At 53.7% G+C, this 25,012-nt stretch overlaps 1 protein-coding gene across 1 annotated transcript in view; it reads left to right on the top strand.

Moving 5' to 3' along the window:
* Positions 1-25,012, top strand: part of trio (trio Rho guanine nucleotide exchange factor) — a 147,734-nt gene that overhangs the window by 14,521 nt on the left and 108,201 nt on the right. Inside the window, exons 2-6 of the mRNA XM_037211990.1 lie at positions 16,372-16,551; positions 18,689-18,881; positions 20,210-20,323; positions 20,484-20,695; positions 22,405-22,516. Of these exons, the coding sequence (XP_037067885.1) occupies positions 16,373-16,551; positions 18,689-18,881; positions 20,210-20,323; positions 20,484-20,695; positions 22,405-22,516 (810 nt within the window). The 5' untranslated portion in view covers position 16,372. The remainder of the gene's footprint in view (positions 1-16,371; positions 16,552-18,688; positions 18,882-20,209; positions 20,324-20,483; positions 20,696-22,404; positions 22,517-25,012) is intronic.

The following is a 25,012-nucleotide window of genomic DNA, read 5'->3' as shown; positions in this document are numbered from 1 at the left end:
TTTAATTCGAGGTTTGTGGTAAGGCGGCCGACGTCAGCACCGCCGATGTGTTTGCGTGCCCAGGACTCCCTGTGTGAGGCACATATCAGGCTCGATTACGCCGCCCGGAACGCTTCAGAGTCTAGCCCCTTGGCAACTTATAACTCCAAGCTATGACTTGGGACCTTACCAGCATGGAAGCAATGTGTTGTAGGCTCACGAAGGTGTAGAAGCAACGGAGCGCAACTGCAAAGCAGCGCACACGGTACGGCGGAAGTTTGAACGAAGTAGCCGGCATCGACCAGGTGGCACCACACCGCAGGAGTTCTTCAGCCATGCGATGGGACGGATTTCGCAGCATGAGAACTCGTTGCAAGCTTTGTAGGCGGAATTAAGCGCCCAGCCGGAACTGGCTGCGCATTGGCATGCAAAGATCACCCTCCAGGGCTGTGACTTAATCACCGTTGTTGGGGTGCCGGTAGTGTAGTGGTTAACACGTCTGCGTTAACCACTGCGCGTCTGGGAAACCAGAGGTACGGGGTTCGATTCCCCGCGGTGCCCGCCCTTCCTGCCAGGGTGAGAGGCAGGCGACGCCATATAGCCTCAGCAGCTGAGTGCTTCGTAAAGCCCCAATCACACACAATCACTGTTTGTTGGTTTTCTCTACATAGGCTTAAAGCATGCTGGCAGACGTTCAGCACAATCTTGTCACCCGGAAAGTGCATGCCTATTGCAACCGACTCAACTGTTACACTTGACCATTAGACCCAATTTCGATGTTAAGCTACCATTCCTTCCTGACACTGTCGATCTGGGAGAAATGAGAACGCTTGTGCAATGCGAACGCTTAAATCACCTCAAAGGGACTTCCAACAATGGAGGGATAATGGGTAATGAAAAGGCCGATGCTGTAGCGGAGGCTTTCGCGTGCGAGAAGCGGCCTGTGCCCATATATCTACTCTCACGGGATCACAAGACGGTGAGCTTCACGTACGTCCGTGACGCGGGGCAGTGTTTTTGACCGCCATCTTTACTCGTTCAGGGAAATCAAGCCGCCGGTTGGCAACTGGGAGCCGCTTCTAAGAAGTTGCGGTTCGTTGGCTGGGATTAGTTGATCATCCGCCACGCACTCGTGCTACTTGACGGGTCAGGGGATGCCACAGTGCGACAGGTTGATGGAACGGTTGTCTGTCGAGGATGTCCGCCCACGCCACCGGTACGAAACGGATAGGCGACGCGATGTCCCGTTACCGCCCGCCGTCTGATGGTCCAAGACCCATGCAGTGAAATCGTAAATATTTTCACCTTTTTAGTGCTTATTGTATTAGCGCCTATCTATGTTCGACCCACTTTGTAGGTGCATCGATCAAGGTGCGTAATTACAGATGGCGAACACACCTATAACGTGACACTACAGGAGAAGCGAATCGTTTTCAAGTGGGTATGAAATGGCGTCTCCGTTTTTTTTTTCTACGCCGTTACCCAAGAACAGGTAACCAGGAGTGCCCCTCCCTCAATCCCAGCGGCGCAGTAAACCGTGCGTTAACACCAGAAAACGTAAAATCAAGTCGCGGCACTCCCAGCTAGGAAGATGAAACAAACTTTAAAAAAAAACAGGCGAGGAGGTGGAGCAGACCCGAGGGAATTGTGTTATGTGAGAGGGAGGGAAAAATCATAGATGAAAAGGCTTAAAGTAGTCATTAGCCAAAATCATCTAATGACAGCCCGCTACAACCGCCCAATAATCTACAACCACTCAATTCCCGGTGTTAGTAAGGGTTATACAGTCACAAGTCGGAGGGGGCAATTACCTGGTCATTTTGTGCTGGGTTTTGGGCTGGATTTCCAGGGAGTCCACCTAGCTAAGCAGAGCTTGTTGCTGGGACGTCAACGGAGCTTGCTCCGTTGACGTCCTTTTAAAAATATAGATACAAGCAACTAACAAGCACTGGTGCTGATACCACCAAGTACCACAATATGATGATGTGTGAACATTTTCCAGTCTTCGGAACATGTCAAAACATTCCTTTCATGAGCCGTTGGCTGTCGTGCGGCTTGGGATGGGTGTGAATGTATGGACATCACCCCTTCTGCTCGGGATGGGCGTGAGTGTATGGACAGCGCCCCTGCTGCTCGGGATGAGTGTGAGTGTATGGACGGCACCCCTGCTGCTCGGAATGGGTGTGAGTGCATGGACAGTACCCGTGCTGCTTGCGATGGTTGTGAGTGCATGGACAGCACCCCTGCTGCTCGGGATGGCGGTGAGTGTATGGACAGCACTCCTGCTGCTCGCGTGGTATGTATAGCGTCGATGAAACGGACAGGCGTTTCCCATTCGGATTTGCGTTGCAGCATGAGCTTGTTTATCATCGAACCATCGCTGGTCATGCGGCGTCTCAGCCCTAGCGTTCGTGACGCCTGTCGTCGTGACCGTATCCTAAATTCTTTCACAAATTTTAGTGATATCGATATGTCCGCCACTGATCGAGCAGTCAGGGCAGAACACTTTGTACGAATCGCCAGTCGCCAAACCATAACACCTCAAAATGCGCTAGGCAATGGGGAGAAGATTATGCGGGCTGTCTCATTTACTGAATGCGTGCTGTCAGTGCCTAAATAATTGCGATTCCTCGCTCGGTAATCCTGATCACCGGTCAATATACAGCAGGCTGTGTTGCCTGGCCAGAACAGTTCCATGATTCGAAAATCTATTCCGAGGGTTGGGACTGGGGGATTGGCGATCTCAAGTCAGGGGATGCTGATGGGGCCAGTTTATTTTGCAGGTGACACCTACGTGTCCTTGACGTGAGCCGAATTCGGTGTAAGGCGATGCAAATCAGCTATTTCTACCTCGCCGAATGTTTCGCGTTCCAGTTTTGCGCTGCTGAATGCCCGAGCGACGCTGCCGTTTCTCGAAGCAGCTGGGACCCCGGGGGCGTTGAAGATTCCATAGTTTCCAAAGCACAACTGGCTACTTTCCCACATACCAAAGCAGTACGCTTCGTTTTCCGTGCCGTGGAAGGAACCGTCCGTGCTTCACGGGCTGCGCCGTGCTGCTGCAGCAGGACAGTGTCGAGTGTCGGGTCACGCGCCCCAGCTGCCGCCCGCCGCCCGCCGCCCGGATGACAACGCTTCGTATCACGTAGCGCGCGACACAGCACGGCCCGCGCCGTCCCGCCCCGGCGGCCACGCACCCGCCACGGCACGGGTAAAAATAGCGGGCGTGGCCGACGGCGGCACCGTCTCAGTTTCGGGGAAGTCTGCGGCAGGACGTTAGCCGCGGATGCTGCGGTCGCCGCTAGTGTCGGCCTGGCAAGTGCCGGCGCTGGCCGCAGCGTCGGCTCCCGGGCGGCTACCCCGCAGCGTAGGCTCTGCAGTTTCCGGCTGCATGCCGGCGCCACCATCCATGTATTTCGGCCGTTTGCGGCCGCAGTGTCGCTGGTCTCTGCCACGCTGCAGCCGCCGCTACTGCGGCCTGGCGGCGGAGCCCGTGAAGCACGGACGGTTCCTTCCACGGCGCGGAAAACGAAGCGTACTGCTTTGGTATGTGGGAAAGTAGCCAGTTGTGCTTTGGAAACTGTGGAATCTTCAACGCCCCCGGGGTCCCAGCTGCTTCGAGAAACGGCAGCGTCGCTCGGGCACTCAGCAGCGCAAAACTGGAACGAGAAACATTCGGCGAGGTAGAAATAGCTGATTTGCATCGCCTTACACCGAATTCGGCTCACGTCAAGGACACGTAGTTGTCACCTGCAAAATAAACTGGCCCCATCAGCATCCCCTGACTTGAGATCGCCAATCCCCCAGTCCCAACCCTCGGAATGGTGGCGGCGGCTGGCGTGCACGCCGACCCCGACCCGGGCCACCGCTCAAAACGGCCTCAGCGGCTGCACACATTTTTCCCGCCCCGCCCGCGTCTTCATCTGGCGGGTCCCCTCGGTAGCCGCCGCGCGAGCTAACGGTCGACGCTCCAGCACGGGATGCGGGTTGACAGCCTGTCCGTGCAACCTGTCGCGGCTGACACCGCCGCCAGCCGCGACACGCGCACGGTCCTGTGTTCAGGGCGCCACTGTCGGCTGGGGTCCTCTTTTGACGGTTCGATCGACGTAAAGGTTTCTGTTGAGCCGTGTGTGCTGCTTTGCAGCTGGGCTCCCCAGTTTTTGCAGCTTTCTAAGCCGGGCTGGTAGCGTAAGGAAACCTATTAGAATCGGCGGCATGCGACGAATTTACCTCCAACATTTCATTCGAGTACCAGGTTTTAAGTCAAGATGGCGTTGATAACTGTCCTAAGCTTCATGTTCAAACATTTGGCAGTGTCGTCACTCGTTTCCTTTGTACAGGTTGTTTGATTTGACATGTCAGGTTTAAAAACTAATAGGCATAAGAGCATGTATTGAGTTGTTCAGTGCATTAGTTCAGTCCATTAGTCACGCAAATAAGGCAGTAGTATTAGCCTTACTCCTCGAAAAAAACAGGAGAATGGAGATATAGTTAGGCTGATATTTCGGCAACATGCCTTTCGCGAAACAGTAGCAGAGGTGAATATTATAAGTATTCACTCCTGCTATTGTTACGAGATAGGCATGCTGCCGATATATCAACCTAACTTTATCTCCATTCTCCTGTTTTTTTCGAGGAATAAGGCTAATACTACTGTCTTATCTGTGAGCATGTATTAACATGCTTTTCATGTTGCCGATCGTTCAACGTTTGATCACTTTCGTTTTTGTAGTGAGTGTTCATCATCGCAGCAAAGCGCCTCCGCGACGGCACCCTGAAGATCAACTTGTCAGAATTAACGACAGATTCAGTGCCAAATTCAGGGCTATAGAAATAGTGAGTTGGAACGCTCCGGTCCCTGGTACCGTAGAGCTTATGACTTTGGGAGCAGCCGCGAATTCGGACGTAATACTTGTGCTTTAATTGACCGGAGGAGGTCATGTGGTCACATAATTTAACCCCGGTTGTTATGGCAGTGAACTCCAGATTCTGAGTTGTAGTGTGTCCATGGGTTGGTTCTGGTCTGTGTTGCACCATGTTCTAGGATCCTGAGGCGGAAACATCATTTTTTATGGCCACGTCAACGCAGCAAGGCGAATTACCTTGATGTCAACAGTATCTGCACATGGTACAATGAGAATGGTAGGAGTATTCAGGAAACAAGGAAGCGGGAATGAACAGGAAAAGGAGGCAGATTTTATGCTTCCGATGTCAGTCAGCTTTTGCCGATACATGTTATAATGAAGCGCAGAGGCGAACGAACATAATTATTTGTAATATCGACGCCAACTGCATGGGCCCAGCACGGGCGCGTGGCTGTGCAATTGGCATCACCTGTAAACATGCCAACGCAATACCAAGCTCAAGCGTGTTCGCAAAGTTGTTTGTGCACGCAAAATGGAGTGAACTGCACTTGGTGCATTTTCTGTTCGGTGTGACCAGGGGGGGGGGGGGGGGGATCGGAAAGTAGTCGGGACTAGACCTGGCGATGACATGGTGACGTCATCATGGGATTGCCCCAGGGTATTTACGTGTTGAAGGGCATCGCAATGCGTGTTTTTTAATGGTCGTTTTCTCGAATGCTTCTAAACCGATCTCTTCCATAAAATAAGTCTGCAGACGTTGGCTAGTATGTCTCCTAGCCATACGCGTGGTTAAAACAGCTGTGGGCGGTCAAATATTCCGACGCCAGTCCGTATCACTGTGCCATGTTTGCATCCAATAAGGACGACTTTTACCACCGTTACAGACGATTATCACCCTTACTGTCACGGAACGTTTCTAACTGCAGATGCGGTAGATCGTAATCCAGATGCGGATTACTTCAAACCAGTGATGCTTATAAACGAGCGGTCAGCTCAATGGAAGGGAAATGCTTGAGTGTGCCACCACTGAGAAGGCGGCAACGGTTACATTCAGTGTTAACACGCGCCGGGCGGCCGGTTGGAAGCCCTTCGCTCGGCTGGGGAGGATCAATTTGACTTCACTGAGATCTCAAGAATTAAGAGAGCTAGAGACACCAAATTCGCAGGGTGTATTTGCCTGTACATGATCTCACTGAGGTCACAGCTTGAGGTTCTTAGGTTATGGCCTTTGGACCAAACACGGTCAAACAAGGCAAAATTCAGGCAGTATGTTCCTAAAAACAAGATGTTGACCCGGTTTATTCTAGGTCGGTGACCTATTCTGACCCTTAAGAAGTCTTTGGAAGGTGTATAAGGCGGTTCCTGTCATCAGTTAACTCGAAATGAGCACCAGAATCTGACCCATACAACGAGCCCTACAGTAATAAAGCAGGTTGATTTTGATTATTTATGTCGAGTCAATGTCCATAGGGACAACGTAACATTTTCAGAGAGATTGAAGATCAGCCCCAAGCAGTAATCTTCTCACCCCCAACCGCCATTGCAAATGTATAGGCCACTTCGATGTAGATGATCCTGGCGTTGTGAGGCCTTGCAAAATTGGTTTGATGTGCCAAACATGGTTAGTTGCACATATAAAGGCAAAACATTAAGTGTCAAACTTAAGACTTTTGAGTGATTTTTCGATATCTGTTAGTAGGTCGAGGTCGACTTCAGATCTCAGTGCGCGGAGCTGGGTGTCATCTTTCAAGGTAAAGAAATGAGAGGAAAATTTCAGTTCTAGCAGGCAAACAATGCCAACTGGCTCCACAGAACCTAACGGGATTTAGGGACAGGGTAATTCATCCATGTGTCATGGAGCACTAATAGTTACAGCTAGTGATTTTCCAACAGCATGAGGGGGACCTTTGCCTGTGCCCCAAATGACATGCCATGGACATATTTCTGTAATTGTACCAGTACTAGAAACATAAGAGCATCTTCATCATGTGTGTGCTGGGTCACACCTGACACCAGCAACTATAAAGACATCCCTAGCACTTATTGCCACTTGGCAGGGGTGCAGTTCCCTTTTCAGTCAGGGTCTCCAATCCCCTAAAATATCTGGCCTGAAAATATCAAACTCACCGGGTGTACTGACCTGTACATAATCTCACTTTGATCACAGCTTTTTAGGCTATGGCAGTACATAATCATTACATATTGACCTGTACATAACCATTGACCTGTTCATTGACCTGTACGTATTGACCTGTACATAATCTCACTTTGGTCACAGCTTTTTAAGCTTAGGCAGTTCTCAGGCTATGACCTTCTGGCCAAATAAGGTCAAACAAGGTCAAATTTCAGGTTGTTCTTCAAAGGGCCCCTGAAACCTAGATACCTGTTCCAAGCAAAAGGTCACATGTTCATCTAAGGTCAGGTATCTCGTTTGACCTTTTGAAGGTCATGGTGGTCAACATCGTGCAAGACCGCTTTGCGTTTTGAATTCGGATAAGCGACATAGAACACGCTAGGTGGCATGTTTCTTTAAAAAAATATTGACCCGTGTCATTCTAGGTCAGTGACCTATTCTGACCGTTAAGAAGTCTATGGAAGATGTATAACGCAGTTCTTGTCATCATAAAATTCGAAATGAGCACCAGATACAAGCACCCCATACAACAAGCCCTAGAGTAATAAAGCAGGTTGATTTTGACATTGGTCTGACCTTCATACCTGACCTCAGGTCAATGTAATTTGTCATTTGCCATTGGCCAACACTGATTGCCGTTTGGCAGGGGTGCATTTTCCTTCTCAGTCAGGGGCTCCAGTCCCCCAAAATATTTGGCTTGCAACCTGACTGAAAACAAAGTGAGCCAAATCTGGCAAGAAACAAGCCCGTTTGTTGGTGTCTTTTGCGTGATGGGTTATATCATTTGCCACTGCTCAGTTCGCTGGGGCTGCGTGGAGTGACTTTGAGTTGAGTGTGTATTGAGGGCCCCAACTGATTTGGCATCCCGGACCACTAACCACTGGTGCAGCGCTCATAATCATGTGTTCACATTATTATCATTGTTATAAGAAGCAGGGAATATCATGATTGATTGCATGCCAATGGATGTATTTTAAACACCAAGACATGGTAGATGACAACCTGAATACAACCAGTACATGGCTTGATGCTGGAAGTCCATGCGATGTTCCACCTGGTCAAAATTTTATTATTGGCATGAAATTGCATTTACACATTAGCATTACAATGTTTATAAATAGACACAACTGGATGGACGCAGATGGACCTTCCATAACAAATTTGAATGTAACAGTGGTGCAAAGTCTAAAATTTGGAGGTTTCGCTTGTTTGTAGGATCTTTTAGGACACAATTAAGGGAACATTATTACACACACGTCCGGATAGTGTCATTCAAGTTCTTCTTACGAAAACGTGCACAGGGATTGCCTAGATATGATCGGCGTAAAATGCCTGTGCTGCCCTACATGCTGCCAGCAGAACCATTGCAGATTTGTTATATCGCCGGAGCACCGTAGTTGTGATATTACCAGATTTAGTCAAAGGTTTAGGCTATCAAGGATGCAAGTCTAAATATTTTCTATAACAGATTATAATGCTTCGCCAGATATTATGTGCCTACCAATTTTTATTTGAATGACAGTATTGCAACAATTATGTATAAAAAGCAGCAAATAAACTCGCTGTGCCGGTACCAATTTCCAATCTAGTATATTCTGGTATCATCCTGCCGGCCAACCTATTGTTATAGGGCCTTGGGTGTGACCTTAAAATTCAACCAAGTTAAGAGCATTTGGTATTTGAAAAATAGTCATAACGCATGTGAGTCAGATAAAGCACGACCTCCCCCTTACCTGGTATTTATCGTTTGCCAACGGTATACCGATTTCGTTGTTAAAGTTTCGAAAAGCGCTTACCCATGTCAGACAACTGTCAGATTGCGCAAGAAAAACTGCGTAAGTTGTAATATCTGAAATGCTAGTAATTTGTTGCGTTGTACTTATTTTGGGAGGAATCATCACCCACGAGCAGGGCATATTAGATATGATATATCTGCTTTGCGTCCTGATAAACATGGTGACCTAGTATGACAAGGCCCACTGGGCCATTCTACGCCATACTTATATGTGAAATAGCTGACCCTGGTTCGTAGTCTTGATTATTGTCTCTTCTCGTTCAACTTGAATGTGGAGTGTCACGTCCGGCGTTGTCATGAAAGGGATTGTTTCACATTTCTATGGCGTTTTGAACTGAAATAGCCATCTTGAGGACCTTTTGATGCAGTTCGCGATCATGTTCTTTTTGAGACCCAAAACGATGTGGTTCCTGAGTTACACACCCGCAAAAGTGCGAAAAGGTTTATTGGAGCCTATTTCAAAGTTGCCTCGGCATTAAGGACGTCATAGAAACGTCATGCGATCGCGACCATACTACAGGCTGTTTTCTGCTTATGGTCATAACAGCATGGCCGCTGATACATTCGCAAAAGCGATGATGCCGCACGTATGATACAGTGCGCGGAAGATGATTGCTTGTTAGCAAGATTTCGCTGCTGAACGCGTGTCGCGAACGCAAGCGTGAACACTTTTGGGTTGTGCGGCACTCGTGAACGGAGCATTGTTCCTTGTGACTTGGTCACAGGTCCATTGTTTAAGAAAGAACGCCCCTGTCCGCAAAAAGTACGGCACCCAAAAAACGGACGCTCCCAAAAGTCATAAAAAAGAAGATGCGACAGCAAATCTGGCTTTTTTCCCCTGCTGGCTTTTTTTTCTTCTACTGACGTATCTCGTACATACAGCGCGTTTGGCGCCTTGTGTACCGGAACACAAAACCTTACACGGGCTTATGGGTTAGCAAGGCATTATGAAATTAGGGAAACCTAACAGTAATTTTAGATATATATATATATATATATATATATATATATATATATATACATATACTTCACTGAATATTTCACGCATTTTGTACAACAGTTAACACTTGACACATATTGCACGACAAATTTGGACCTTGAACAATAAAATTGTGTCCTCTAAGTACAACCCCTTGAGCTGCGTTACCATGAACCCCCGTTGGGACTTTGGAAGGGAGCTCACGGTGAAATGCGGTGTTGTGGTCGGACACCTGTGCGGAAATTGCGAGAAAACCTGCAATTTGATAGTCCCGCGAGCTGTCAACACCAGCGAGAATGCCGTTGCATCACAATTGTTATATCAGGGTTAACTATTAATTGCATAAATAATCCTAAGCAAAAAAAACGTCATTGGTAGCCCAACCTGGAGATTTTTCCCATAGCAAAAGCAATGCTTTGGCAATCAGTTCATAGCAACGTTAAAAATTATTAATTTTGGCATGACACCGCATTTTTAGTTACAAACAATAAGGAAAGAAACTACTGTACACATCACATGATATCAATATCAGGACTACAGCACTGCAGGCAACGATGGGCCGACAATAAAGTATTGGCAAAATCATCAACGGCATAGCAGCAACAGCGGCAGTACAGCACACCGTGCTTGAATATGAATAATCTGCCATAAAGCTGCCGATCGCTACGTTGCATAGGTCAAACAGTCCCCCAAAGGTTTCTTACGGCCAGCACCACAACAAAAAATCCATAAACAGACCACCCACTGTTCCGCCATCTGACGCAGCCCCGCGACGAGAATGACCGGTTGGCGTCAGCTTTCGTGTGTTTTGAGATATTCTTTAGGTCTGGCTGCCAGATGCTGCCAGGTATTGCTGTCGTCACAAAAACATTCCATAACGCCATCAAACAATGGCGTAATGGGGCGCATTTTTACCAAATTTGAAATTTTGCTACTTAGTGTCGTTTTTCAAGCTTGAAAGGGTACCAATAGTTACAAGTAAGCTTTTCCCATCATATCTGATGCCTACCTCAATATCTTCAAATGTGGAACATTCCCTTTATGTTTATATTAGGCTTCGTCCTTACAGATCCGTTACGAGCAAACACGTACCTGGCTTTCAATGTTGGCTTCTGGTTTTAACTTACCGTCATCAAAACGATACACGAGACCCGTGGTTTTGGCTGGCTCTTCCGTAAGCACCAGTCCCGTCTCTGCTTCAGGGATCCCATAGGTTATTTCGCAAACACCTGAATTTGGCTCCCGGTTCTCACTGATTTTTCCCAAAACTAAATATCCGAGGTCTTAGTTTCGACTGTTTCATTAAAAGCACCAAATCCTCGTGTCTCGTGTGGTTTTCATTAATTAACTCACAAACCGATTAGTTCCGACTATTGTTTATCACTGGCTGATTGATAAACACCACCTCGGTGTACCATTTGATAGCATTCTGCCATTGAAATGATGTCTGAAACCAAAGATGTCTTGTACATATTCTTCGACAGTTTCATGTACACTCTGAAAACGCAAGCTCATTAAGTGAATACGTGCTGGCTTTTAACAGCACCTCCAGGCGAGATCCTGGTTCTTGTTGGTGCGTTTGACTTAATGCTGCATATTGGTTGTTGCTAGATCTCCGTTATGTTTCTGGGTTTGCTCTGCGTGCTTGCGGGATATCTGGTCATATTCCGGGCGAAACATTAGCTCTTGGTGGATCTAGCGGCGCAATTCCAAGCTGGACGTTGGTTCTTGCTGGACCCACCTGCCTGCGTGAGGCCGGGTCTTGATTCTGGCGGGATCTGCCAGCGCGGTTTCAAGCAACGTCCTGTTTTTTCTTGTCCCCCAAGCTCAACTCAGTGCTGGATCCTGCCTCTTGGTGGATCTCCAAATTGGTTCCAAGCTGGTTTCTGGGTTGCCTGTCTCCGGTGCTAGGAACCGGGAACTGGTTTGAATGGATCCCGGAAAGAAATCGCGGGAACCAGGCCAACGGCTGTTTGCCGGTATGCGTGTTCATGTTTGTCAGAATCGTCGCACGTTCGCGCGCCGCAGTACGCCAGGGCGGCTTGGTCTGTTCGGGTTGCCAGTTTGCCAGCATTAAAAAATACATGCCTTCAAGACGGGGTTAGTTAGGGCAAGGTCTTGGCATTTTGACGTTGCAGATCGTAATATGTCATGCCATTCAGTAAAACCACTCCATTTTAAATGGGTTTAACCGACTTTCTCACCTTAGATCACGATGGCTGCACTTTTTATGCATCTGTGGCATGGCCTTATGCGAAGTCGGACACGTCTTAACGCCGTAGCTCAAGACGTGATGCCTCAGACAGCCTGCCCATGGCGTTCATGATGGTGCGCCACGCAGATGCTCCCTCGTGGTGGGCTCGCACCGACAGCACTGTGATTAGCGAGTAGACAGCAACGCGGTCAGAGGGTTGGTGGGCAGACCGGTCGGCAGCTCGGTCGATGGCAGTCTCTTGCTGGCACCGATGCCAAAAGGACACCGCTTTGGGAGCGAAGAGCAGTTCCTGCGCCAGGAGCGAGGTGGCATCTCAGGGCCGGGAGTTCTCGCCGCGTGGAGGGAGCCAGACAGTCATGTCGTCCGGCGCCATGACCAGCGCCAGGAGCATGAAGCCGGGTGGACAACGTCCCGTGGCGTACGGACACCGTAGCTCGGCCCGTAACTGCGGACAGGCGTGGCGGCGCTGGGATTGTAACGCCGTTTACGTTGTGGGCGATACTCATTTGCGGGCACAAAGCCAGACAGGTCCGGAGCCAGCAGCAACCCACCTGCGTCATGCGGACCGTTACTCGCGCCTGTTGAACAGCTCTGCCGATTTATAGTTTTCAGGATCTTAAAAAAATCATGTCATACTACCAAGATAGCTTGAAGGGAATGTTCCACATTTCAGGATATTGAGGCAGGCATCAGATATGATGGGAAAAGCTTACTTGTAACTAGTGGTAAGCTTTCAAGCTTCAAAAACGACGTTAAGTAGCAAAATTTCAAATTTTGTAAGAATGCGCCCAATACCTCATTGTTGGATGGCGCCATAAAATGGTTTTGTGACGACAGCAATACGTGGCAGCATCTGGCAGCCAGACCTAAAGAATACCTCAAGACACACGACAACTGACGCCAACCGGCCATTCTCGTCGCGGGGGCTGTGTCGGGTGGCGGATTAGTGGGTGGCTTGTTTGTGGATTTTTTGTCCTGGTGCTGACCGCAAGAAAGCCTTTGGTGGACTGTTTGACGTGCGCAACGTAACGGTGGCCAGCTTTTATGGCAGATTATTAATACCAAAGCACAATATGCTGTGCTGCTGCTGTTGTTGCTATGCTATTGATGATTTTGTCAATACTTTATTGTTGACCCATCATTGCCTGCAGCGCTGTAGTCCTGACATTGATATCATGTAATGTGCACAGTAGTTACTTTCTTTATTGTTTGTAACTGGAAATGCGGTGTCATGCGGAAATTAATTTTTTAACGTTGTCTGAATTGATTGCCAAAACCTTGCTATTGCTGTGGTAAAGATGGTTAGGCTGGGTTACTTTTTTTTGTTGCTTGGGATTGTTTATGCAATTAATACTTAACCCTGATATAACCATTGTGGTGCAATGACATTCTTGCTGTTGATAGCCTTTTGACATTTTGAAATCAGCTATTACCAGTCATTTATAAATTAAAAGCCGCTGTCTTATAGGTTTGGCATAGAGTAGTCAATCAATGTGGTACGTTGTGTATTGGCACATATCAACAGTTTCTTTGCGGCACTACCTCAGTGCTGTACTGTTGCATGACGTAATGAACAGTGATATGGTTTTTGTACTGCAATCCGTGCTGCTTTCACAATAATTCGATCATGAAAAGATGGGTCAAGTGTGCTCTCTTGTATTGACTCTCCATCTGACATATGACTGACCAAAAACACATGATACAATACACAAATCACTTCCAGCAAAACAGACAACCAGTAAGTGGCATCACTCGCTCAGCCTCTTTTGGGAATCCACAAAATATAGGTAAGAAAGATGCAAACATATCTTCCGCTTCCACAGTCATGCAACATGCTGCAGCCTTCAGGCTGCTTCACTAAAAAATAACAGGACAATTTTACACGTGACGAAATGACACTGCAAGCATGCTGACCTTGCACAAGGCTGCAGACATGCAGTTATAGTTACGTAATTTATAGGCGTTCAGTTCAGTGCATGTAGTTATAGTTGGATGGGCAAAATGCAAGGGAGTGATGAAGCTACCAGTGCACGCAAGGCTCATGATAAACATATTATTAAGCGCTGTCCAAGACACCAACAGCAATACTCTTTCACCTCTCTCAGCACCCAGCATCCCACGCAAGTTGCAATGACTATGACATCGATGGCTCATGAGCAACGCTTGCCTGCATACAAAATTTGTGAAGACAGTACAATGTGCATCAGTAATAATAGCTCTATATTTTAAACTGTTAAGGGAAAGGTAGTTTTGAAAAGCCATATAATTTGAGCCTATACTGAGGATGTTCCTTAATGAGCTGCACGCACCAGCCCCGACTCCCAAAATGAATTGCTAATGTACTGACCTGCAATGGATTAATCACATGCTGTAACACCTCAATAGGTTCAAAATGTTGGCAAGATCGTAATGAACTACCAGCTTGCCTTTGTGTACTCCTGCAACATAAGCACTAGTATTTCTTCTGCCATCGCACTTCCATGTAATCACTCGTTTGTTAAGAGTAGCCCTTTCCTCGTGGAATAACCCTCTGCGTGGTGATGCCTGATAATTGTTGCTTATTGTGTCAAGATGTGGATGATGGCATTGTTACTATCATGCATGTCTGAGGTGGTCGTAGGTAGATTCTAGATGAGCTGTTTCGGTTGGTTCACGACTCGGTGCTGCGGAAGAAGAGCAGAAAGGACGTGAGTGGCGTGCACAGATCGGTCAGGACGTCAGTGGTGTGACGTCTAGCCGGTCTCGTTGCGTACACCTGGAACCCACCCAGGCAATCACCAGCAAGCTTAATTGCACATCGTCGGATAATTTTGCGTCCAGCCTTCCGCCGGGACGACACGGCAGAGGTGCCTCCGCCGCGCCGGTCGGCCGTCGCCCCGTCTGACCGCAGTCAGCGTCTCTGGCCGACCTCGGTATCGGCCGCCGCGCCGTGCCCACCGCCGGGGGTTGACGTCCCGTGCCGCCGCGCCAGTCTCGTCGCGCTCCTCACCGGTCCCCGGGCGGCGGCGGCGGCGGCGGCGGCGGCCGGCGCTCCCACGCGCCCTCCAGATCTGCCCGTCACGCTGACAGCCGGCCCGCCGCCGACGGCTGTCGGTGCCAGCCAGCGGGCCACGGCTCAGCACGGCCAGCCGTCCGGCTGGGGTCGGCCGTCTTAAGGCCTTTCCGCGCACCCGTGTGTCCACTTCCCGTGGCACGCGTGCCCATTTTCTAGAAAAACTCTTGACCTTTACATGCGTGTGAGTTGCATGCTGAAGCTTACCGATGTTTTTCTACTTACCGGTCACTCACGCGGAGCCTCAGGGCACAGGATGGATTTCTTTAGATTCGCATGCCGATCCAAACCTGCGCGGCACGGAGCGATGAATTTCTACTGGGCTGTTGCCAGGCGTTGCGATGTCATTTACCGTTATTTTCATTTAATTCAACCACTTCTTATGCGTGTATTTTTGTGAGAAGGCGTATATGTGGTAGCCCAAATCTGACGCGTTTTCCATGTGTTCGATAAATGCGCGGGGCTCGCTGATATGTAGTAGCTTCAGTTACGCCAGCTTTTCCCAATCACTCGTGCAAAATACTAGACACCACGGACTTGCTCTATATCATTGTTGAGCAGAGGCATGCAAAATGAGTGAAACACAAATGCCTAAAGTTTGAGAAAGGATTCATACCGTGCCGCTGCTTGCATTTACCAACTCGCTAAACCTTCATCGTGCTTGGCAATGTATGACTGAGTGAAGCAGCGACGAACGATTGATGCATTGCTGGGCGAGGCGCGAACGCGTTGGCAGGGCGTGACATGCGCCTTGTGTTAGGCTGTCAGCCTGTTTATGTGTCTGCCGGCGCCCCCTGACCCGGCCGGAGTGGGACAGCCGGGCCGGGGAGCGGGATCCCGCCACCGCCATTCTGGCCGGCACGGAGTGGAGCGTGCGCCGTCTGACCGTGCCAGCAATTGTGACCGTGACAAGGGCCGTGACCGTGACTCGGACCGGCGCGGAAGTGGCTGTGTTTGCAACCGTGACATTGAGACAGTACTAATTTGTAAAGGCAAGTATTGCTGCGGTCATCGCACGCGCTACGTTTTGCCACTGTCAGAGGGATCCGTCTTTGCATAGAGAGCAATAGCCGACAGAGGGGGATGATTGTGTGGCCACGACCAGCGCCGTGATCGTGTGAAGGCTTCGCTTACGTGGCCGCGATAAGAGCGTAGCCGTGACTGCATCCCTGATCGCACCGGTGGTGGTGGCCGTGGCTATGACTGCGGCCCCAACGGTGACCCTGATTGTGACCCAGATGGAGACCCGTGATCGTGGCGAGAGTCGAAGCCGCGATGACGGCGTTGCTGCTGCGCCCGCCACGCCGCTGGCCGGGGCCGCGATGACGAGCTGGGCGGCGCCGCTGTTTCGCCAGGATGGACGGTCTGCGTGCGGTGGACGTCATGCCGCTGCTGCGGGACCGCGTGGCGCTGCTGACGGGCGCGCGTGACCCGCGCGGCGGCCCCATCCTCACGTTCCCCGCCAGCGCGCGCCGCGACCGCACCGGCCACGAGGACCTCTGCCAGCTGATGCGCTACATGTACCAGATACCCAGGTACGGCGTCTGGCGCTCAGCGTCTCCGGAGGTCTACGGGGGTGGCGCTCTGGTCTATCCCGGAGCGATGACTTGTGTGCACTTGCGCCTTCTCGTTCAGTTACGAGGAAAGGGAGCAAGTGCACGTTGTGAAGTGTGGCGGTGATTTATGACGAGATATATGGTGCCCTGCCTCAAAGTCGCGAAAGACGCTTGGACGTTATGTATTGGCGCTTGCGATCTTGGTGCTACATTTGCATTCGCTGCATTCGTATGGGTCCAGTCTGGACACCATCATTAATATCCACGTAATAAGCTTTATAGATGCGACGATTAGGATTTCGTAGTCGGAACCATGCTCAAGGCTACCCCGTCCGAAAAATGGCTGGGAAATATTCGTGGGAGACCTTGCAGTTGGCATCAGCGTACGCTCGGACACCGCCGCGCAGTCCGTTGTGCAGTTACCGCTGTCCTGATGGCATGCGTCTGGTTTGCGTGACCTTTCCACCCGTCGCAGTCTTGCCGCATTGTAGGGAGCAGAATGCAGCACCTCGCATTGATCAAATTTGAAGAGTGCGGCATCGAATCCGTTTTCTTTTTACGTCCGCTCTGTGGTCGGAACTTTTTGCTTAGCTTGTAACAATTCTGTAAACTTTGCGCTGCGTGTAGGTGCTATGTGAGGCGTGCATCTGTTAGCGTTGCTTTCACTTTCACGGTGTTTCAGAACGCAGTTGTGGCAAAATTTGACTGTTCGGGAATTATTATGGCTCAAAAGGTACGTTTTCGAACCGTCGTCTTCTCATCGATTCACAAAACCGAAATTAGCAAACCAATTAATAATAGGGACAGTGTGTTGAAGTCGTCTTCGATGACCGTTGGCTCACTCGTCCTCACCGCCCACCTCGCCGCCACCTCACGCCTGGCGCTCGGTCGGAGCGTTGTGTCCATTGTGACCCGCATGACCTCAGCTGTCGCGCGCGCGTGTAAACAGCCGCTGACGGCGGGCAGGGCGGTGCGCCGCTGCTGGCGGCTTGCTCCCGCGGCCGCGCCCCGAGCAGGCCGGGCTGCGCCGTCCCACGTGCTCGCGCCGACCCGACCGACCGGATTCCGCGGCGGCGCGTTTCCTACGGCTCGGCGCGGCGCGGTGCGCTCCGGGCCTGCGGCACTGCAGCGTGAGACGGCGACCGGCTGTAGGCCTTTGAGAGGAGCACTGCCGCGCCGCCGCCGCCGCTGCCGATTGCCAGACGTGGTGCACGCTGGGCCGGCAGAGGCGGCGGCGGCGGCGGCGGCGGCGGCGGCGGCGGCGCGGGCGCGGCCGGCCGGTGCGTGCGGCGCCGGGCGAGAGCGGTCGGCCGGCCGAGTGATGTCATCGCACCGGGAGCTGCCGTCGTCCCGCACCGGGTCTGTTTGTCCGCCGGAGTTTTTATGGCCGCCGCTGACGACGCGTCGAGCCGGGGGGAGGGGAATGGGGCGGACACGCCGGGACGACTACTGTTGAGCTGCGAGCCTCGGCGCGCGCAGCCAGTGCATCGCGGGAATGGGGGCGGCGGCTGCTTGCTTTGGAACGGACTGTTCGTGGTTCCTCGCGTCACTGAAAGTTCCATGAGCGGCGGCGGTCGGCCTCGAGCCGCCCCCCCCCCCCCCCCCCCCCCCGCCGTCGACGGCGGAGTTACGGCCGCAGCCGCCGCCCCGACGATCTGTGGAGATATGTGGGCTGCGCTGGCCGTCCGCCGCTCCTGCGCCGCCGGTGTAGCTGGCGGCGTCGCGACACTGGGCCTACGAATGCAGCCGGACTGCTGATGAAAAGACCCGTCCAGTTTTATTGGCTGTCTGTTTATCAACAAGTTACTGCCAGTGTCATGTCTTCTTTGAGAGGAAGCCAGACGGATATAAATATATTATCGATACAAATTTACGACTATGAAAGAGCTCTAACATGACGTTAGTTTGTTAACCACAGCGAAGTTTACTCTTCGGTTGTCAATAAAGCTGTATGACGCTATCATTGCTCGCAGGCGCAGCCACGACCTTGATATAAAATGCTGGTAATGCCAGGTACTTACGTCTGAGACGCTCGCTGTGTTGATATGATGTTGTGACATGGCTGGTGTGATTTGACGCAAGCCTGACGCAAGCCTGACCATTCTGCCGCCCGCAGCGATGAGTCACGCGACCTGGGCTTCACCGTGGTGATCGACATGCGCCACTCTACCTGGGAGAAGATCAAGCCCATCCTGAAGGTCCTGCGCGACAACTTCCCCGGCAACGTGTACACCGCCTTCATCCTGAAGCCGGACAAGTTCTGGCAGAAGCAGCGCACTAGCATCGGCAGCTCAAAGTGCAAGTTCGAGGTGGGTCGCGTCGGGCACGTCGGCCGACGTACGGGTGGTTGTTGGGCCCCGTGATCGATGCGATTTGACGGCTCAGTTTGGACAGGATCAATGGACTGTCACAGCCAATCGGGGGGCGATTTGGGGCTTTGACCCTGGTGGCCTTGTGTGGATTGTAGGGCCCCACCGGCTAAGCCCCTGGAGCAGATTTGCCCTGCATTTGGAATGGCACGAATAGCGAACCCGTCTGGTTTGAGCCGCGTGGCCTCGCCTGGCGCGTCCCGTTCAGCGCTTCGTGGAAAGGGTCCTGGTGCTTTGGCGCCACGAATGGCTCGATGCTTTGCAAAAGGGTTCGCCTTCCGTTCCCGTCGTGACAAGTGTAGACAGAATTGGTGTGCCTCAGGCACGCCCACGGCTCCCTGCTTCACACCATCTTGGCATGGTCCGCAACGCGGCGTGTTGTTATACACGCTTTTTTGTATGCGGATCGATCTCGATGTGGGGCCCGTCGGTGGAGCGGCGGCGCCGTCTCGTCCGGCCGCCGTCCGCGGGATCGCGCCTGCCTCCGACGGCGCGGCGTCCCGCGGGCCCGTCGGAAATGCCACATTGGGACGCTGCCGAGAGCCGTAACGTTTATCGTAGCTCGATAGCGGCGCTGTAAACAGTGACCTGGCGACTCGCTGGGGTACAGGACGGCACCGGGCCCCGTCCGGCCGCGTGGCCCGCTCCTCGGTCACGGAGACGCCGTCCGCTTCCGCCCCGGCCAAGGGACGCGCGCCGCGTGCGCCGGCGACTTTGTTCATTTCCTTGACGATGCGACCTTTTTGGCTCAGATGGAGTTCCCGGAGGCCCCTGGATTGTGGTAGACCGTGTGTAGAGATCCTGGGTTGATGGCCGGTATACCGAATCTCGGAGGTGGATGCGGAACGGGCATCTCCATGGTACTTAGCACTGGCTATGAATTCCGACGGCGTTAGTTTGAGATGGGACGAGAGTTTCTGGTTTGTTGTGGTCTCGCGCATACGGTGCTGCGGAGTACGTTGGCGTTTGTGATGCCGTTTACAGGTTGTAAAGTCGCGTCCTTGGTCAGGAACTCCAGTGAACTTTGCCCTTGCCCGCCTGAGGACATGAGATGCCGACTCCAAATTGGGATAGCAGTCACTAGTTATGATCTATTAAGCTCGCATGTTCAGCGTTGAATCGGATAAATGACCAGATTTCGGGCAAACCCATCAATGGAAAGTGTGTTGCAAGTTCTTAGTACCCCATCCCGTGATGAAACTGCCTCGCCGATTGCGTTAATAATGCGCCTCTGTGCAGTGCCTCTGACATTTGCCTCTTGGTGGCAGACGAACCTGGTTGGACTGGATGGCCTGCACAAGGTGATCGACCCGGGCCAGCTGACGGCCGACCTGGGCGGGTCGTATCCGTACGACCACTCGACCTGGGTCGAGCTAAGGACGGTGAGTCGCGGCCTACGGACAGCGCAGCCCCGCCGTGTCCTAGGCGGACCGCAGTCCCTAGTCCCGCAGCCACAATATGCCAGTGCTTACTTGACCACGTGGCCGGTAATGGCCGGCCTGGTGGTGTGCTAGCAGCTGACCGCTTATGAATTGCCGCCAGGCCGTCGAGGACTTCCTGTGGCAGACGACCGAGGTGCTGGACCGAATGGACGACCTGCGCGAGGAGCTGAGCCACGAGTCGGGCCCGGCGGCGGCGCCGGGCGACGTGGCCGCCGCCCGGCGCGCCATCGATCGCCACGCCGAGCTGCGCAACAAGGTCTTCAAGAACGCCTCTCACGACATGGACAAGCTCGGACAGCGCCTGCTGCAGCGGTGGGTGGACGCCGATTGTGGAGCGGCGCGCCGCGCAGGGCGGGGGCGCTGTGTACGCGCTCTGGTGACATGCTGGGCCCGGGTAGGGTGTATTCAATGGTCACATGGAGTTCGGCCGGACCACGCCACACACCACGGTGAAATGTCGCACGCGGCGCCGACAGGGGGACTCCCCCTACGCGCCCCGGACAGCACCTCCTATCCTTCTCCCAAGCCGCCCGCAACACGATCTGCGTGCGACTCGCCGGCGCCATCGCGTCCCACCCCCATCGGCGCGTCCACGGGCTAGCGCACCGCCCCGAGCCATGACCACTTCCCTCACTTGGACATGAAACATCGCCCCACTCGTCTTACATGTTGACACTGTCCGGGGACATGATCTACCGCTACACAGGGTCGGACATCGAGTGCAGCCGTTCTGCAAAGTGGTATGAAATCTCTGCGCGCTTGGTTCCGTAGGCATGGGGAAATGTTTGGAGATGTTTGGGGATGGGTTGGGGTCAAGCGGTCCGACTAGTTGGCAATGTTTAGTGTTGCAAGTTCTGCGGACGAAGGTAGGTTCACGATATGTGGGGAATCTGATCCTTTTTTTTGTTGATGGGCTGAGGAAGTCGACCAACTTGGAGCTAGAGTGCTTGTCCAGCCGTGTAGCACACAAAGGGCAGGCTTGAGCAATCGCGAAAGCGTTTGCTCAAGCCGTATTTTGAGCCCTTGCGCTCAAAATGCGTCCGGCTTAAGACAAAAAAGACCGTCGCGGAGATCACAGTGGCGCAGGTAATCATCCCAATCTCGGCTGCGCGTGCGCACCGGCGTACGTTGACGCGGCGCCACTGCCCTTTCCTCTCACCGAGACGGCGTGGGGCGGCTTAGAGGCCGCTGGGGGCCGGCACTGTGACCCCGCCCGCCGCCGCCCGATCAATCATCTCCGCTAATCGCGCCGCGCGAAGGGCCAGTTGTCGGTCAGGTGGCGACCGCGCGTTATGTACGCTGGCGGCCGGCGCTGGCCGGCGGGGTAGGGGAAGTCGGTTGACGTGCTGACTCGCATGGGGCTGGGGAGTCATGCGCGCGCACGGGCACCTCGGCGGACTGATGTTCGTGCCCGCCTAGCCACCGGGGTCGGACACATTTGTCTGGCACGGGAGTGTTAGTGATGGTTGGATGCCGCGGGTTGGTGATAATGCGCTTGTTCCTGTTGATTAGATCGGGAAACACGCAAGGGTTGCGCGTGGAGTAACAGCATATGGAATGTTGAAGTATGCTTACTGAAGTTGAATGAACAACACATCAAAATGATAATAGACACCTCAAGCTCAACCGGCATGGCATCAAAATGATGTAGACGCCAGCGAATGGTCAGCTCGCGTTAACGTAATGGCATTGCAACATGTGAGGCAGTTGGATGGTTCCTATGAGGTGAAGCGCATCGTCAGAACTATGACCACATGCTGCTGCTGTTGTGTGTGTGTGTATGGTGCTATTGGAGACGGTTGGTGCCAATTGATTACGGCTTGTCTGTGGTGAAATCGCTGCTGCAGCAGGCATGTTCGTGCCGGCAGCAGTGTCTGCGTTTGTGCTGCTGCGCAGGAGCGCTGGTCTCACCAATATTGTTGCTGGCTGGCTGGCTGGCTGGCTGGGTGTGAACATCGTGTGCCGTTTGCCGCCGCGCTGTCGTGACTGGCGCCACCGGCGTGGCGCGGCCTCTGTCGCAGACTGGGCGGCGACGGCGACAGCGGCTGCGACTCGGGCTACGCCGGCGCCAGCCGAGACAGCGCCTCCAGCATGATCCTGTCCAACCCGGACCTGCAGTCGTGCATACCGCAGGTACAGCGCCAGAGACGCGCACACACACCGAACCACCTTAGAGGCAGCAGCGTGTGCGTGCGCGCACGCTCGGCAGATGGTCGTCAGGCACGCCGCCGCCCGGGAGTCAGCGGCTGTGACCGCTGTCTCGCTCGGTCAGCTGGTCTCGCTGTCTCGCTGTCTCGTTCGTCTGTCTCGTTCAGCATGCGGCCAGCTGGTGCCGTGGCTGGAGTGCAGCCGCGGGCACGAGCGGCACATCGACGCTCCTAGCGACAGGTGCAGTGGCGGCGGACGAGGTCGCCCGGCGCGCGTCCGCTCGTGTGGCGGCGGGTGATTGTGTGCGTCTGGCCGGCGGCGCGCCGCGTGCGCTCCGTTGTGCGGCGTTGTTGTCGGGCGCGGGCGGCTGCCGACGGAACCGGCGCAGCTGCTGTCGCGCGCTGCGATCGGCACCGCTCCTTGAGTGCCGGTGTCGGCCCGGCAGGGGTGCCAGTCTCTTTCGGTCCGAGTTTGTCCCGGGAACCGATGGTGACAGTGCGGGCGCCATGATTTGGGGGGATGTCGGCGACAAAGACCGCGATTACGCAAACCATGCGGGAATGACGTTATGCCATACAGTTATGCACGAGCAAGCAGCTGGCTGGTGCCGGTCCCCGCCACGCTCCCTAACGCTCTTCAAGTGCCCACACATACATTGGATAAATGGAAATGGTCGTTCACGCCAACATTAACTTATCTCGCGCTGTTTTTGCGATGGGACGTTACACTGGCAGCCAGATGCGGCCCATAAAATGCAACTCCTGGCAACCGCCACAGTGGTATACACGTCCTCGGCGTGCATACCACTGCCCCGTGTGGGGCTCGCTGCGTTGGCAGAGCGGCAATTCCTCGCGGCGGTCGCGCCGGCGACGTCGCACGTCGCTGCCGGCCGGAGATGCGGCCCGGCCGGATATGAAGCGGCCCGGCCGTCGCCTCTCTCGTCCAAAAGTGCCGGGCTCGCCGACCGGCGCGTGGCGTGGGCCGGTACGCCGAGCCCGGACCGCCGGTCGCCGCAGCTCTGCCACCCAGCCCTGACCGGACTGGGTGGCGCTGGCGCTGCGGTGGCGACTTACCTCCGGGCAGCCGCGGTAGCTTCAGCCAAGTCGGGCCGTCGCAGCCGACGTGCAGGGAACGACAGCTACAAGAGTGCTCGTTCAACGTGAACCTTGCTGCCATGGCATCAATACCCATTTCTATCGATTAGCGTCTTCGTGCTTCGTGGTATCCAGTCGCGCTTGCCCGGCGTTGGGGTCTGTGGCATGTGCGTGGGAGAAGGGAGCTCCCGACCACAACGCATAGCCCCGGGAGGCTAACTGCTTCCATCCCAGCGCGACAGCAGACATGCTGTCGGCTGTGTGTATGCGAGTGCCTGCGAACGTGTCCATAAGCGAGCCGAATCGTGGGAGTTGCGCCAGGTCCGTCGCCTCTGGAGATTGTGCGGCTGTCGTCGCTCTCGTAACGACGGTCGTCGTGGTCGACACGTCGCCGGCGGGGCGGGGCCGCGCGGGATGCGTGCCGCTTGTCCGTCAGCTAAGGTTGTCGCGCGTTGTAGACGCCCCCTCCCCCCCCCCCCGCGGACCGAACGCGCCGGGCTGTTGGTGCTGCTGCAGGCCGGCGTTCGACGATACGGTGGGACATCGCTATTGGCCGTTACATTGAGCCTTTGGTATCACTGCAGGTCGGTATTTTGGCCTGGGACGATGACTTAAATGTAGACAATGCATTGGGCGTAATTGCGCGCCGGGTCATTGGGCGTTAAAGTTGGCCGGGCGGGGCTGGCGGCTGTACTGCAGGCTGCGCTGAGTAAGACAGCCGCCGGCACGAGTGTTTTTTCCTTGCTGGTTGATGCACTCTTGAAGCCAGATTCGTTCTGCTCCGAGTTGTGGGCAGTTTTGTCGAGTGGCGTGGTGCAGCAAGTACGTGTGCGCTTATTGAAGTCGGTCGAGGCGCGTGTCGAGTGTGAGGTGTCTAGCAGCGGTGATGCCGACGGCTCCGAGGGCTGGGTCGGGACGGTGTGGCGGCAGCCGACACAGGCTCCGGCCTGTACCGGTGTGGCCCGACGTCCTGCGGTGCCGGCCAGCTGGCCAGGTCTGCACTGGCTGGCGTGAAACCGACGGTACCCGCCAGCCAGGTGGAGCCACAACGGTCGGGTTTGGCACAGTGAAGCTGACTGCACCCGCACCTGGGTGGGGGAGGGACTCCGGTGCGGTTGGGCCGGGCGTGCGTGGGACGGCCGCTCGGCCGGACCCTGGACGCCGCCAGCGGAGCGTGACTGGTCTCTCGGAAGGAGGCTGGCGGCTGCTCTCCCTGTTATGAGATGACTCACCCGTCTGGTGGTCCATTAGCCCCTGCAGCGGACGATTATGTATGTGTTTGTAGCGACATGGCGGCCAAAAAATGTCTGCGCTGCAAACGCGGGGCTATGCAAGGCACCCTGAACACGGCCATTTGCTGTAATTGCTCGTGCGCCTGCGCTGTTAG

This window comes from Pollicipes pollicipes, unplaced genomic scaffold, assembly GCF_011947565.3.
Source record: "Pollicipes pollicipes isolate AB1234 unplaced genomic scaffold, Ppol_2.1 Scaffold_3087;HRSCAF=3621_pilon_pilon_pilon, whole genome shotgun sequence".
Classification (NCBI taxonomy): Eukaryota; Metazoa; Arthropoda; class Thecostraca; order Pollicipedomorpha; family Pollicipedidae; genus Pollicipes; species Pollicipes pollicipes.
Note: the sequence above shows the minus strand (reverse complement) of the source record. Positions and strands in the feature narration are given on the sequence as shown.